General features: G+C 39.4%; 1 protein-coding gene and 1 long non-coding RNA gene across 2 annotated transcripts; one reads left to right on the top strand and one right to left on the bottom strand.

Moving 5' to 3' along the window:
- Nucleotides 1-606: 606 nt before the first annotated feature.
- On the bottom strand, nt 607-10,611 carry LOC147841382 (uncharacterized). Its single transcript, XR_015504076.1, has 3 exons — nt 10,478-10,611; nt 9,285-10,364; nt 607-1,025 (listed from the first exon to the last, which is right to left on the bottom strand). It is a non-coding gene; the product is annotated as an uncharacterized LOC147841382 (long non-coding RNA).
- On the top strand, nt 1,150-9,219 carry LOC147841383 (uncharacterized). The gene is made up of 3 exons (XM_087276097.1): nt 1,150-1,263; nt 1,805-8,552; nt 9,094-9,219. Exon 2 carries the CDS (start codon nt 2,120-2,122, stop codon nt 8,213-8,215), a length of 6,096 nt encoding a protein of 2,031 aa, XP_087132223.1. The 5' UTR covers nt 1,150-1,263; nt 1,805-2,119; the 3' UTR covers nt 8,216-8,552; nt 9,094-9,219.
- Nucleotides 10,612-16,915: the final 6,304 nt, after the last annotated feature.

Raw genomic sequence — 16,915 nt, 5'->3', positions numbered from 1 at the left:
TATGTCTAGGTTAGATGGATAGTAGGTCTAAATCAGGATCTGGCATGGGACTTTAATTTGAAGCTTTTGAACATATGAGAAGAGTTTTTACAGAAAATTCTTTCTCTAGTGCCTCACTTGACGTTGGACTCGGAAGTTTAATGAAACCAAACACTTAGCCGCCAAACTACCAGCTGCAAAGCCCGACCTAAATCCACTCTATTGGTCTCAGTGTGGGATCGCCTGGCAAATTATCATGCTGCACGTTACTTATCCGCTGATGGCTGTCAGAACAGTGATGGATGCGTTTTATTTACATTTCAGGGATGAAGAAAAATAGCATTAGAGAGGTTTTATTTCAGGGCTGTGATTGAATGCTTCAGCAACTGTAACCTTGTCATTTGCCTATGGTATGAATGTCTATATTGTCTCCTTTTGATGAATCTGTAAGGTAGATTTAACAGTGGAACATAATGATGTTAAATGGAACTCCAAGTGATGAAACTAGCATTCACACAGGAATACTGTTAAATGATTGACAAAATATGAAAACATAATTTCATTGCTAACTCTAATTTGTAAAATCTGCCATACATTGGCATGCAAAAAGCATACTCTGAGCCAGTTCATTAGAAATCATGGAAAGAACAGCTTTATTATGGAAATTGTTATACAGAATTGCATTTGAATAACTGATCATAACCAGATTGTCAATGTGCATTTAAAGAAAGTTCAGACCCCCCACACTAGAGCTTGTTCAGAGTAGTTTTCTGTAACAATCAGTTTTTTTGTGTGTCCTATGTTTGGAGCAATGACATATCTTTTTGAGAAATAAGTCACATGGTGAACAAACAGCCACTACCTTTTTTTCAAACAAGTCAGGCACTTTTGCAGCGATAGCCAACAAAGCCACGACAAGCTTGACATTGTTTCCTGTTTTTTTTCACAGGGCAAGAGCTTAACTTGAATGCTACAAAATGAAAAAATCTCCAACATGTTCTATCGATTAGTTTCTAAGTACATCCTGTAGTTTAAGCCTTGATTAACTGTCAAGTCAAACTAATATTGAAGGAGAAAAAAAAAAAATCCATCCGCCAGTCGGAGGGAGAGGCGGAAGGACATGCAGTAGTTCGGCATTCACGTAAGGAAAAAGGAAACTGAAACCTAACCAGAACAGAATCTCCGCCAAAACGAAACCTCCGCCAAAGCCGAATCTCCGCCAAAATTGAGAAAGAAAGTGCACAACAGTTAAAAAACCATCATCAAGTCCCGGAGTGGCAGCCGGTGAGAACTTTACTTTGGTTATTGCATGAAAATCGTGACTGTCATGTCAGTATTTGAGGGCAAATCAACCGTGAAGCAGCATCTGAGTTCAAGTTCGGCACAGAGGAAAAGGTTGCTCCAACAGTGCTTATCTGCCCGCTGCTTAATTATTTCAAGATACAAATAGTTATTTGCAAACTAGAAGATGATATGAAGCAGAAATGTATAGTTTTGGTTATTTTGATCATCATTTGAGTGCTATCTGACTGACGTTAAGATGTTAATTTTCCTCCGTGATTCATATGCATGCATGAGCAGATCACGTGCACATAAGCTGATTGCTGCAGTAGCAAAATTAATCGCATTTCATTTATGTGTCTTAAAACTAAATATTTAAGTTCAGTATATTAAACTGTACTGTTGATTGTGCTTTAACAAGTGTTAATTCAGTATAATATTTGAAATACTGTGTGAAAAATCAGACAAAATTCACAAATGTTTGTATATATATATGTTTATTTGCAATTTAATTACATATCTTGTATTTTTGTTTATTTTGAAGGTTTTTCACCTTTCAACTTTCAACTTTCTACTTTCTACTTTCAACTTTCCAACGTTATACTTTTTACCTGCCTTTCTGCTGCATTTTTGATGCAATAAATGGATGAGTGGAATCCAGTTAAAACTCCCTTGATGATGTGTCTTCCTTTCAAGCGGGAAAACTTGTGCATAAGAGAATAGCTTGACAGTGAAAAACCGGGACCAGTGAAAAACTGGACAGTGAAAAAACGGGAAACCAGGAAAACTGGAAACCTGTTTGACTCAAAAAAGGCAAGTGAGAAGATAATATATTCAATTTGAAGAATAACTGTGAAGAATGGCCACGCAGGCGGTAGGAAAGTCACTCGAACAACTGAAAGCAAAAAGGACAGTGGAAAAAAGGGCATTCACACGTCTAGCCAACAATATATTCAAAACTTGTAAAAACATGACAGAGATGGATCTTCAAGACAGTTTAAATAAACTCACAATACAAGCAGAGAAAGTCATGGAAGTAAATGATGATCTTGAAGCAGGCATGATTGCAGAAATAGAGGCAAATCTGGATACAGACCAGTCAGCTGAATTAACAGAACAGCAAAAAGACGACCTCGAGAAGACTGCAAGCGACTGTGAGTTAAAACTGGATGAAGTGAAAGTTCTTCTTCATGAAACGTTATGGACTAGATATGGGGATGTTGAACTGTCCACGGCACTGCAGGTTGCTGAAGCTGAGAGTGATAGAGTCGAAGCAGTAGATCCAACTGGAAATCATGAAGCATACGATTTCATGCTTAGTCACCTTCAAAATCTGATAAAAAATGCAAAGGAGATGTACAACAAATGGCAACGGTGCATCCCATCAGGTGATGAGAGAGATTTCAGCCAGAGACAAAGAGGACTCGAAGCAAACATTACCAGGTTAGTGGCAAGAAAAGCTGATTTCATGCAAGCAAGACAAGCTGAGGAGGCTAGGAATATAGCACATGTCCCAGTGATTTCTACTTACCCCATAGCAACAATTAAGTTGAAACCGGCAACACTACCAAAGTTCTCTGGTAGCAAGAGAGATTTTCACAGATGGAAGAAGGATTGGGAGGCACTCCAAAAGCAGGGTGAGCCCACTGGCTCTAAGGAGGTAAAAAAGGTTCAGTTACTAGACAGTCTGGAAGAAAAGATTGTAAGAGAACTCCGCCTTACCACTTATAATTCTGCTGATGACATTTTTCGTGTCTTGGAAAATCGCTATGGCAACAAGACAGCAATTGCTATTGAAATAGTGGAAGACTTGCAAAAAATTCCTCCCATTAGAAGTCACCAACCACGAAAAATAGTTGAACTAATTCAAGAAGTAGAGAAGGCACTTGGAGATTTGAGTGATCTTGGAAATACTGGCGCCATAAACAACCCACTGGTAACAAAGTCGATAGAAGGAAAACTTCCTGAAAGTTTAAAAAAGGAATGGCTTATTCACGTATCTGCCCAACAGAGTGCAGTCACACCAGATAATCGATTTGACTACCTTTTGGATTTCCTCAAAAAGCAAGAGAACATCTACGAGCAATTGGAACAATTAAGACTTGAAGAACCTAACAGAAAGGATGTGCGAAACGAACCTAAATGGGCAAAAACAAAGTCTACAAAATCAAACACTGACCAGGCTGGTTGTGTAGTCTGTGGTGATGCTAAGCATAAATGGAAACTCTACTTCTGTAAGCAGTTCCGGGCATCGAAATTAGTAGATAAAAAGGCTGCAGTAAGTGCACTCGGAGCTTGTAAAAAATGCCTTGAGGTCCATGAACAGCATTCATTCTGCAAACGAAACTACTTGTGCAAAAGCCAAGACTGTGAAGATGAGGGTGTCCCTGAGCATCACTACTATTTATGCCCTAATGCTAAAAGAGAGGAGAAACGTGCTGACCAGAAAAAGAGCAAACTTTGTCCGAAAACGGAGAAATGTGTAAAAGACTACACTAGAGATCAGCAAGATTTTCTCAGCAGACTTTCACCAGAATTAGCACAGCAGTGTAGAAATGTGTTCTCAAACACTACAGCAAGAGTGTTCAATGTGACAAAGGAAAAGCCAGGTTTACTAGCACAAAGTGGACTGCTAGAATTGCCTGTAATCATGATGCTTCTAAATGTGACAGCCAATGCTGGTCAAAAGATTGGGACATTAATTGATTTGGCATCAGACACTAATTACATAACGCACAGCGCTGCTGATCGTCTGAACCTAAAAGGAGAAAAGATAACTCTTGTAATCCATGGAGTTGGAGGCATGAAGGTTCGGATGAAGACTAAACGTTATCTTCTGAAAATAAGGGTGAGAACCTCCCAGGGAACCTTCAAGTCCCACCAATTGGCGTGCTATGGGTTGGAAAGCATCGCTGAAATTAATAATACAGTGCATCCGAACCAACTGAAAAAATTGTTTCCAGACATACCTCTTGCCGAACTTGCAAGGCCAAAAGTAGTTGACCTGCTTATAAGCCATCGGGAAGGACAGTTGGCTCCACAGAGGATCAGAATTGTTGGAGACCTGGTATTGTGGGATGGTCCACTTGGAAAGACGATTGGAGGAACTCATCCTGAGCTTTTCGAAGATGTGACTGTATCTGCCTACCGGTCCAAGACTCATTTTGCACGATCAATGAGATTGGCTGCTGTTAAATATGAGGAAGTAACTGAGTACAGTCCACCAAACAAACCACTAGCCAGACTCCATGAATCAAGCGTCTCAACCAGTACTCGAGACTTTCTTGAATGGTGGAAGTGGGATTCCATTGGTGCAGCATGTGAGCCAAAGTGTGGGGGTTGTCGCTGCGGGAATTGTCAACCTGGTGGAAAAGAAATGTCTCTTGCTGAGGAGAGGGAGCTGGAGTTAGTAAAAGAAGGTCTCACTTATGTCATGGAGGACAAACACAGCAATGAGCCACATTGGCATGCTAAATATCCTTGGATACAGGACCCAACTTCCTTACCAGACAACAGGCGTGCAGTTGAGGCTACATTTCTGCGTACAGAGAAGCAGTTGGCCAAAGATCCTCAGTGGAAAGCAGCTTATAGTGCTCAAGTGAAAGACATGCTTGACAGAGGGGCTGCAGTTAAGCTACCTGAAAGTTCAATTGCTAATTGGGCTGGACCTGTATGGTACGTGAGTCATCTCATCGCTCCTAACCCTCACTCAGTCACAACCCCAGTGAGACTCGTTTGGAATAGCAGCCAAAGATTTAGAGGTGTCAGCATGAATGACCTGTTAATTAAAGGACCAGACGTTCTAAACCAGATACGTGCTGTTCTGCTGAGATTCAGAAGTGGAGTGTATGCTGCATTGGGGGATATTAAGAAAATGTACAACTCCGTTTGGTTGGAGGACCAAGAAGTACATTTGCACAGATTCCTTTGGCGAGACACTGAGAATGAGGAGCTTGGAGAATACGCAATCACAAGAGTCAATATTGGAGACAAACCAGCAGGGTGCATTGCGCAACTGGCAATGCGTGAAACTGCTAATTTGCCATCCTTTGCTCACCTTGAAGAGGAACGACGGGTAATCCAACATGACAGCTATGTTGATGATATTCTCACATCTCACAATGACCTTGACCAGCTACAGTCCATTGTGGCAAACACAGAGTTGATCTTGAAAGCTGGAGGATTTCATCTGAAACCATGGGTCTTCTCAGGTCAAAGTGGGAGGGAAAAGTCTGATGATAAGTGCTGTAAGATAAAGGAAAAGGTTATGGTTCTGCCAAACCAATTGCTTGATGATGACAACAAAGCACTTGGCCTAGGCTACTCTGTGGAAGACGACAAGTTGTATGTGATGACATCCATCAATTTTTCAAAAAGAAAAAAGAAAATTAGGCTTGGACAAAACCTAACACAGGAGCAAGTTAGAGCCCAAACACCAAATCCACTGACAAGAAGAGAGCTCTTGAGTCAGGTATCAGGGGTATATGATCCAGTAGGCTTAGTGACTCCAGCCAAACAAAAGGGAGCAATTCTGGTTCGCAGAGCTTTTCAAGAAGCAAAGAATACAAGACTTCAAGTCAATGAAACTTGGGATGTTGCTCTCTCAGATGACCTTAGAGAAGATGCTATCAAACTCTTTGAGGAATACATCCAACTAGGCCAAATTAAATTCACAAGAGCCATAACGCCTCCAGAATTTGAAGGACACCCCTGGGCGATAACCTTTTCTGACGGAAGTGAAAACACTTATGGTGCTGTAATGTACTTGAGATGGGACTCAAAACAGGGCCCAGTAATCAGGCTTGTGGAGTCCAAAGCTAAGCTGACTCCTTTAGACCAAAAAGGAGATGCTATCAAGGCAGAGGTGTGCGGAGCTGTGTTCGCCTCACGTTTGCGAAAGTACTTTGAGCAGCACAGCCGAATTCAAGTGGAGAGATGGTTCCATTTAGTTGATAGCCAAACAGTACTTGGTGCTATACAACGTGAAAGCTATGGCTACAAAACATTCTTCGCCAATCGAATCGGGGAGATACAAGGAATCACAAAAGCGCAAGAGTGGTGGTGGATACCAGGCCCACAAAACATTGCTGATGTGATAACTAGAGGAGCTAGCCCTCAAAATCTCGATGAAAGTTCAGAGTGGCAAAATGGGCCAAGATTCCTGAGCTTACCAGTAGATGAATGGCCAATCAAGTCAGCTAAAGACTTAGCTATCACTGCCCGAGAAAGCATTAACAAACTTCAAAAGAAAGCGTTTGCAGCTGTATTGACAAGGTCAAAAACAAAGCAAAAGGAGCCGACTATGGAGTCGAAACCAATTGAGAGCCCCAACCTAGTTCGAGCGGAACAAAAAAGACCACCAGCAGGCTTAGCTGTCCTGAACTTGTGTGACATAAAGCGGTTCAGTGATCTGTCACGACTGGTTAAAACAATAGCATGGGTTTGGAGAGCTGCAAAGAAGTTTCTCGGCAAAAAACGGACTGTAAATAAACCAAAGTGGGAGGCAGTCTTGTCATTAGGAACCATTTCAGTAAGAGAAAGAGAAGATGCTCTACGAGACATTTTTCTTGCTGAGCAGGATGGGGTGACCTTTCCAAACACCACTAAAGAGAGGTTAGTTGTCTTTAAAGATTCAGACTCTGGATTGTTGGTCTGCGGTGGCAGGGTGCAGGTCTTTCAAGATGATCAGCTGAGTGTTCCAATTCTTCCTTCCAATTCATGGATTTCCACATTACTAGCTCAAGAATCTCACAAGGAGAGCCACGGAGGCTTGGCTGAGACTCTGCTTAGAATGCGAAGGAGAGCCTGGGTATTAAAAGGCAGAAGAATAGCACAAAAAGTTGTGGACAGCTGTGTACAATGTAGGAAGAACAAAGCAAAAAAGTGTCAGCAAGTAATGGGTGATCTTCCTTTAGAAAGAACCCAACCAGCTGCACCTTTCGAGTTCACAGCAGTGGATCTTTTCGGACCTTACCATGTGAAAGATGATGTCAAGAAAAGAGTCTTGCTGAAGGTCTGGGGTGTTGTTTTTTGTTGTATGTCGAGCAGGGCAATCCATACAGAACTGGTTAACTCTCAGTCAACCGAAGGTTTCTTACTGGCCTTTCAAAGATTTGCTGAAATTAGAGGCTATCCCAGAAAGATTTTTTCAGATCCTGGTACCAATTTCATTGGAGCAAGACCAGTTTTGCAAGATCTGTACCAATTCCTGGAGGGAATTGACAAATCTACCCTGGAGGAAACAGCAGTAAAACATGGAACTGAGTGGATCTGGAAGATTCACCCAGCTGATTCCCCACATAGAAATGGAGCTGCTGAAGCTGCAGTGCGCATTATCAAGAGGGCACTCCAAAACTGCGGAGGGGAGTCCACCCTCACATACAGTGAAATGCATACAGCCCTTCAAATAGCAGCTAATCTTGCAAATGAGCGACCAATCGATGCCAGGGCACAAAATCAGGAAGGCTGCATTCAATATGTAACGCCAAATTCGCTATTGCTCGGACGAGCGTCTCAAAGTGGTGACATTAAAACTTTTGACTTTTCCAGCTATCCCTTCAAAAGACTCCAAGCAATGCAGTCATTGGTAAATAAGTTTTGGGAACGTTGGAGCCAGCTTGCAGGTCCTAATTTATTCATAAGGAGCAAGTGGCACACCACGCACAGAAATGTCGCAATTGGAGATATTGTCTGGATCGCAGATCAGAATGCACTCAGAGGACAATTCAAGCTTGGCAGAGTAATCAGTGTCAATCCAGACAGTAAAGGTGTCGTAAGAGATGTAAATATACGAACATTCCCAAGTTACCCTGTTCTGATCACAAAACCATCAAAAGCAAGGGCAAATTCTTCGGAGTCCAAAATCGGTCGAGAGAAGATCCCGAGTACTGTCCTTCACAGAGATGTCAGACGGCTAGTTGTTCTACTTTCTGCAGAGGAACAAAAGAGTAAATAATTCAGAGAACATCCTTTTGAAAGCTAAAAGTAATCGAACTAAACAGTTTGCCTTCAAAAAGATGCGATTTCCTCTTTATCCCAAGAAAATCGAGTGGGAGGTGTCAAGTCAAACTAATATTGAAGGAGAAAAAAAAAAATCCATCCGCCAGTCGGAGGGAGAGGCGGAAGGACATGCAGTAGTTCGGCATTCACGTAAGGAAAAAGGAAACTGAAACCTAACCAGAACAGAATCTCCGCCAAAACGAAACCTCCGCCAAAGCCGAATCTCCGCCAAAATTGAGAAAGAAAGTGCACAACAGTTAAAAAACCATCATCAAGTCCCGGAGTGGCAGCCGGTGAGAACTTTACTTTGGTTATTGCATGAAAATCGTGACTGTCATGTCAGTATTTGAGGGCAAATCAACCGTGAAGCAGCATCTGAGTTCAAGTTCGGCACAGAGGAAAAGGTTGCTCCAACAGTGCTTATCTGCCCGCTGCTTAATTATTTCAAGATACAAATAGTTATTTGCAAACTAGAAGATGATATGAAGCAGAAATGTATAGTTTTGGTTATTTTGATCATCATTTGAGTGCTATCTGACTGACGTTAAGATGTTAATTTTCCTCCGTGATTCATATGCATGCATGAGCAGATCACGTGCACATAAGCTGATTGCTGCAGTAGCAAAATTAATCGCATTTCATTTATGTGTCTTAAAACTAAATATTTAAGTTCAGTATATTAAACTGTACTGTTGATTGTGCTTTAACAAGTGTTAATTCAGTATAATATTTGAAATACTGTGTGAAAAATCAGACAAAATTCACAAATGTTTGTATATATATATGTTTATTTGCAATTTAATTACATATCTTGTATTTTTGTTTATTTTGAAGGTTTTTCACCTTTCAACTTTCAACTTTCTACTTTCTACTTTCAACTTTCCAACGTTATACTTTTTACCTGCCTTTCTGCTGCATTTTTGATGCAATAAATGGATGAGTGGAATCCAGTTAAAACTCCCTTGATGATGTGTCTTCCTTTCAAGCGGGAAAACTTGTGCATAAGAGAATAGCTTGACATTAACTCTTTGGGACCAAAGACTTAAGGTGGTCTAAAAATAGCACTCTCTCAACTCATAACTCGTCGGTTCAGCGCAGCAGAATAGCAGTTGATAAGAAGCCAGAGCCTGCGAATGACTTCAAGCTTAGACCTTTTTCTCGACCAGGCTGAGGCATTCTTCAATGTCACTGCAAAATAAATCAGATTGTTGTAAAAGTGGATTAATCTGAGGATCCAGAAATGATACAGTTTCTTTTATGATTGCTTGTCTAAATCCTGCATGTTGCATTGGCAGGTAGGGTTGATTGATTTGGACACAGAATCAAGGGCAAACACCTACAACACACACTTTTAAAAAGAAAAAAGTTGTGTAGGTGGAATTTTAAAGTAATGCTGCAGTAGAGTGTTTTTTGGGTTCCACAAACAACCTTTGAGTTCTTAAAGGGCCATGAAACCCCCGTCTCAGAAGGGTGTTTACACACTTTAAGTTTGAAAAAAGTCAGGAAAGTGGTTGAGTCCAGCTTTGTTTAGAGGGAGTGTCAAGTGGCCGAAGAGGGAGGGGTTTCCATGAAAAGGGGAATTTCATTACAAGCACCACAGCTGATTTACACAGCGGCAACACAAACACAGATGCAGGGGAGATACTGTAGCTGATAAAAACAGAAAGGGTACTGCTGACAATACTACTGTAACTAACTTTGCCATCTAAATAAACATAAACAAAGAACATTGATCACACACTTACCAAATTTGTAAAGACGTGACAATCAACACAAACGAGAACAGCTTATTTTTTAATAGAAGACGAGTGGCAAATCCGGATTTCACTATTTCCACATTTGAAAAGCTCTCAGGTAAAAAAAATGTTACTTACAAACATATTTTTGTCACATAGTAGCAGATAACTGTTATCCACATATGTCCACATGCAAGATGTGCTCTAACTGAGGAGGAAATGGAAACAAAACCTTCATTGCAGAACATTTACAGTATAAACGTAACACTAACGACCCATGTCTCTGAACAATTCTTCTTCTCCTTGTTTGAATTACGGTTGACAACACAACGTGGCATCTCTCTGAACACAGTAACAGGTAAAAGGAGTCTTCAAAGCTATATGTTGCAAATTAATAAAGTTGCATCTCATTCACAATAGAGCACACTGATTGGTTCGAACCAAGTCTTTCTCTTGAATTAATGAACAAATGTGCTGAAAACTGAAATGACGTCACTTTGTACCAGCCAGTACAGACAGCCAATCTTTATGCTGCAATTTACACAATCTCGTCGTCATGACGTTGCTTCAAAATATCTTTTGAAACCAATGATCCGAATTTGCTCTAACCAATGCTAAAAAAAAATTATTATTATTTTCACTTTCTAGTAAATATATATATATAATATTGACGATAATAACAAAAATAAAGTAACAAGAGCTTAAAGAGCTTAAAAAACTGGTAAACTGAGATTGAGAAAGACTCTTCAATGATTATGCTTTGCACCATTTATTTAAAAGTACAGTCAAATAAAGTGTTTTCTTCTAAACAATAACAAGTGCTTAAATAACAAGTGCTATAAAATGCTAAAAAAAACTAAACTGCTAAACTGAAGATTAGAAGTGAAATCAAGGCCATTATCAATTATTTTATTTTATTTTCTAGGTTGTAAGCAAAGTCCTGCAAACTCTTTTTTTTTTTTTTTTTAAATACATTTGGACAATAAGATGGAGCTGGTCAAGGGGAGGGGGCTGAGGATCTGCTGTTTGTCCAATCATGTTTTTTTCTTCCATCAAATAAAAATATCAGGCTACCTCAAATCGATGGCTCCACATAAAATATGCATTTAATTAATGCTCTGCTGTTAATATCATTTCACAAAATCTCTGTCAACATTTTTAATAAAAGTCATGAGATTAAAGATTATGGTCCTACTTTATATTAAGTGGCCATAACTAATATGTACTTACATAGGAATTAATAGTTTATTACAGTGTAATTATTGTGTCAATACATTTATTTACTGTGTACTTCTGCTTGATTAAATACATGTATGTAGTTACATCTGTAATTAACTTTTGTAATTGCATTTGTAAATACACTGTTGACCATCCCTTACACCTTAACCCACCCTTAAACCTACCCATGCCACCAAACCTGTTCATAACCCAACCTCTATCCAAACTCAAGAGCACCACAAGTGTTCTCAAATACATTATAAACACAGTAAGTACATTGTATTCATTTTTTTTTATGTAAGTACATAGTAGTTAATGACACTTAATATAAAGTGGGACCAAGATTATGTCTTATGATTATGACTTATTTTCTCCGTCTCACAAGTGGTTCATGTGTGTGTGTGTGTGCGCTGCGTGTAATGATAGAAAAAGACAATGAACCTCAAGGGCTCTATTTTGACGATCCAGGCCTAAAGCGCAGGGCGCAAAAGCATTTAAGGCATGTTATAATCCACTTTTGCAAATATAAGGATGAAAAAATCCTGTGGCACATAACAGGGTTGAGCTTATTCTCTTAATGAGTTATATATGTGTTTTGAGAATAAACCAATCAGAGTCTCATCTCCCATTCCTTTTAAGAGTCAGTTGTGTTGCGCATTTGCTATTTACATGACGGACTTTGTAAGTGGAAAAACTGAATGCTTCACTAGAGAGTAAGGAGTTACTCCTCATTCTTTACATTCATTCACTTTCACTCTTGTGGATAAGGAAATGGTGCTGTACGAACAGACATCCATTAGCCTATACATATGGTCAAAAAACTGAGTTATATCCAAATACATATGCCCCATATGGTCTAAAACTGGGGTCACCAATCTCGGTCCTGGAGGGCCGGTGTCCCTGCAGGGTTTAGCTCCAACTTGCATCAACACACCTGCCTGAGTGTTTCAAGTATACCTAGTAAGACCTTGACTAGCTTGTTCATGTGTGTTTGATTAGGGTTGGAGCAAAAATCTGCAGGACACCGGCCCTGAAGAAATAAATTTGGTGACCACGGGTCTAAAACATGACAGGTGGGCAAATCTAAGCTTGTTTTTAATAGAACAAATATAAATATGCATGTAATAAATAATACTACTAATAATAATAACATTATACAAAAGCAAATTGTCATGAATAAACTAAAAAAGCACCCCGAGATGAGGAAGGCATGAAGGCAGTGGTTTTTATATTTATGTAGGCTAGAAATTAATATATTTTTGTAATATTTTAATCCTTTAATTCTTTTTTATTTGTAAAGATATTTGCGTATTGCTGTACATGCTCTGTGTATTAAGCAATGTGTAAGCGAGGCGCACAACTAACACGCTCTGCGCTGGTCTTTAGACCTGCTTTGATCTGGTGCAGGCGTAAATGCGCAGGCAAACCACATTCTATAGAAGCATGGCACTTTTCATAGTGATGTGGAGCCGATCTGCAAATCACAGCACATTATGTTAGCTGACCAATTAGAGCCTCTTGAGGGCAGGCCTTTCAGAAAAACTAGGTCGTTTTCTTGTTAACCGAGTAGCAGTATTTAATCAAAGCAAGATATATGAAGAATTAATGTGATTTTTTTTTTACAAGTGAAGCATGAGCACACATTGCTTTGCATCGTATAAACAACCAAGCCTTAAAAATACTCTCTGGACCACCCCTTTAACCCCTTTTCCTGTGTCATCAATAGATTACATGACTGCATAATCGGTGGCTATGCTTGTTTGTGATCTATTTCACACTGGGTTAAACACTGTAGTTGAGAACATAAAGATTAACTGATGCATTTGTTCTTTATCTGCACACTCTCTGTAGAATCACTTGCAAAGCATTACACCTCCATCTATGCTTTTATTGTGCTTTCACACTACTTTGCCCTGTTTAGTAAGCAAAGTCCTATAAACAGTAGCAGCAAATGGAAGAACTGTTGTGTCAACTGCACAAGTGGAAAATGGAAGCTAACAGAAGGAACGGTTATGAAAAATGGCAGTCAGGGAAAATAAAGCAGAGAATAGAAACACTGCACAGCGTTTCACAGAAAGATGATGACAAAAATGACTAATGTACTTTTTTCCTGGAACACATTCAACGTAACCTCAAAAGTATATGATTGCTTGTTGTTTATAATGATACGAGTCTTGTGTTTTGGAAAGTTTGACTTCATCCACCAAACAGCACAAAAGTTCTACAGTAAGTTGTTCAGCTGAAGAATTTTCATCTATCGAACCCAAAGATGCAGAATTTCATGTCCAAAGTCCAAGTATACTCTTGTGCTGTAAGCATGCAGAAATAATAATAATAAAAAAGCAAGGAATAAGTTGGTTAAGAAGGAGTGATCTGAAGACAGGGTGAAACCAGATGGCAGGAGGGCATAAGTTATTCAAACAAAGACCCTCGGTCACTCTGCTCAAGGCACTGCTGCTCCCAGCAGGATAGGTTACCTGAGGCAGTGTTTATTATTCAGTACCAGCTAGTCTGGCCTGGCCTACACAATTCATCTTTCCACTCTGTCGAGAGAGGAAAACTTATATTGAGTCCCTGGTTACTTGATAAATGGCAGATGATCAGTTCAATGTCACAGCCACCCCCTCCACTTCCCACCGCCGCTCGCCGCTTCTCATCTTTTTCTCTCTCTTTTCTACATACACCACCGCATCCTCACTCATAAGAAGTTATTTTGATTGGTTGACTTAACATCTCCCTCCGGGCTGTCATGACCATATAATCAGATCTGGCAATATTTCTTCAGCATCACAAGGGAAGACAAGTGAACTGGATTTGTGTTCAAAACAGCAGTGTACTTTAGCTTCTGCTTGCTTTGTCTGGTGATTTAGTACACCGCTCATCCGAATGTTTTTGGATCCCTGTTCCAATATTAACAGACAACATTGGCTTTATTTGGTTGGTTAGCATTGCTTGGTTAGTCCCTTATGGTGAAATCAGCTAACAGCCTCTCTATATATTGTACACCTCATTGATTGGTTTTCCCCCAGTTTGTTTTGTAGTCTGTCTATTAAATATTACTCATTCAAGAGATGCACCTTCACAAAGAGAAAATTCACCCATGCTGAAAGATAATTTGAGTTTTACAAACGATCTGACTGAGAGCGGTACTCAATAAAGTAGTTCTTTGCTATCAACAGTAACATATTGCACATCAGTGCTCAGTGTGAGCTTAAGATAAGGAGCTAAATCCTAAACGAAAACATGCATTCTTAACCGTTTTCTGTAATGCTAGGTCAGCAAAGCAGATTTTTCCCTATTGGGCCATTTATTACATGAGTCTTACTGGGTATACACGTGGTTGTAAAATGGCTTTCAGCACAGGTTCTATAAAATCATAGACTCCCTCAAATAAAGATCTTATGAAATTAATGTTAAAATAAAAGCATTATTTTTCAAAGGGAATTAAAATATCAGAGTCTTTCTTATTTGATATAAGGATCAGGGGGTGTTGAATTAAAAGAGGAGTTGTACAATATACACTGTCATCACCTAGATTAACTAAGCAAATAAGGTTAGACAAATAATTCTGCATAGGTGATCACATTTCGGCTAGTTATTTAACTCTAACATGATGAAGTGGATTTCAGTCTTCAAATCTGTTCCAGGAAGGTTCAACATTAATCCTTTTTCTCCTTAGTTCATTAATATGATTATTTGAATCAGTATTTAATATTTGAAATGATTTTGGCTAATAAATAAATTTAAGCATTACCTAATTTGGGAATCTTCAGTTGAAGTGTCTTTGTCCCTATCTTTGTCTGTCTAATCTCTATTTTTAGGAGCTACCAAGCCAGGTCATGTGTCACGGAGACCTCTTGAAAGGAACAGCGAGGCCTGATGACTGGAAACGAATGTTCCTAATGCTATGTGTTATTTGTATGTGCAAATTCTGTTTAAAGTCATTTCCTTTTATGCAAGATAGACTTTGTGTAATAACAAGCTACCAGCTTTGATAAGAATACAAGAAACAGCCTAGAAATCAAAACAGATTGTTTTCTTCTGTGCAATGCTTCCTTGGGTCAGCTCTACAGATCTGAGATCAGCTTTGAATAGCCGTGGACTCTCTGACTTAAAGATGTCTGTCGCCATCTATCAGGGTTTAACATACAACCCTGCATTTACGTATATATGTTTACTTAAACCAATCAGAACCTTTTAGCGGAGACCATTTTTGGTCTTCTGGAAGAGTATAATTGCAAACTCAACGCGAGTGAAAAACTGCATCTGCCATGAAACTGTAAACCATGTTCAGTAAATTTTCTTTTTTTTTATTAAATCTCCAACTCTGAGTCTTCGCTTGATGTGAAACACCAGGCGTTTTGATTTAAACTGTTAATCTCCAATTCCCAACAACTTGATGCAGAGAGTAGATTCTTATTTCTTAAACAACCATTTCAGAAGAGTCATAGAAAAGATGTTAATCTGTTTCAAAAAGGTCAAACTATTGACATGCATCAAGCAAGGAAAACATTAAAGAGAATCCAGGAATTAGTAAAATTGGGTTACCGACCAAAAGGATAATGTGGAGCCATCATCTCTCATGAAAAAATATGGTCAGTGAAAAGATCTTGAATGGTCGAGATGTGTGATCACTATAAAATCTGGTACAATCTAAACGCAAAACATCAATGGTAGACCTCAAGTTTTGATAGTGAAAGTGTACACACAAAACGCAAAAGAAACTAAAGGAATTGGGACTAAACAGCAGTGTAGCCTTAAGAAAACCACTTAAGAGTAAGCCTTATCTGGGAAAAGGCTTCAGTATGCTAGGGAGCATAAAGAATGTAATCTGGAGCAATGGAAGACAGTCATGTAGTCTTATGAGTCCAGATTTACCTTGTTTCAGGGTGGTAGGCATATCAGGATAAGAAGAGAGCTGGATGAAGTGATCCGCCTATCAAACTTAGTGCCTGCTATACAAACCAGTGGAAACAGTGCTGTGATCTGGGCATGATTCATAAGGTCTAGTTTCAGAAAAAGTTATGTGGCCTAACAATAAGGTCAGATTACCTGAAATTAATACATTTAGTGGAATACGAAAAAATAATGATGTCCAGGACAAATTGCATTTCAATGCCAGGATTCACTATAGACGCTAATTGTGAAAGAGTGGTTTAATTGGCGTGAGTTTTTGCAGATGGATTGGCCACCACAAAAGTGGACCTCAACCCCATTGAGAACCTTTGAGATGTGCTGAAGAGAACTTGTGCAGCAGTCCAACCAGCGGCGTTGCTAGGGTCGCAAGGGATAAGGGGCTTAGCCCCAACGAAGTGAAAACAAATATTAAGCTTTATCAGTAGTTAGAACTATTCAGTTTGGTGAAACGGTTGCATTATTACCTTATCAGCTTCAGCTTCTCAAAATAATAAATGAAGGTTGACAGTGCGGTGGCAGGATTTTATTAAACACCATGAGACAACAGTGCCATTCCCACCTGCTGGTAGAAACACGTACTGCAGAACAGCTGACTATTCAATTACCCGACACAAACGCTTCATTAAGTCGAATGCGCTTGATGTATGTGGTCATTTTAAGTATTTAGATAACAAAAGAAATTTTATACAACCTACTTTTATTTAAGTGCAACATATCCAAAAGATCAGGGGCTTTTGACTATACATCAAGGGCTTAGATTGATTGATTGTAGATTGATAGATAGG

This window comes from Danio rerio, chromosome 12 (genome assembly GCF_052040795.2).
Source record: "Danio rerio strain M-AB ecotype USA chromosome 12, GRCz13ab, whole genome shotgun sequence".
Classification (NCBI taxonomy): Eukaryota; Metazoa; Chordata; class Actinopteri; order Cypriniformes; family Danionidae; genus Danio; species Danio rerio.
This window is presented reverse-complemented; position numbering and strand designations above follow the sequence as displayed.

What these genes read in the sequence shown, in the direction of transcription:
- LOC147841383 (XM_087276097.1), top strand. Translation starts at nt 2,120, where the DNA reads ATGGCCACGCAGGCGGTAGGAAAGTCACTCGAACAACTGAAAGCAAAA.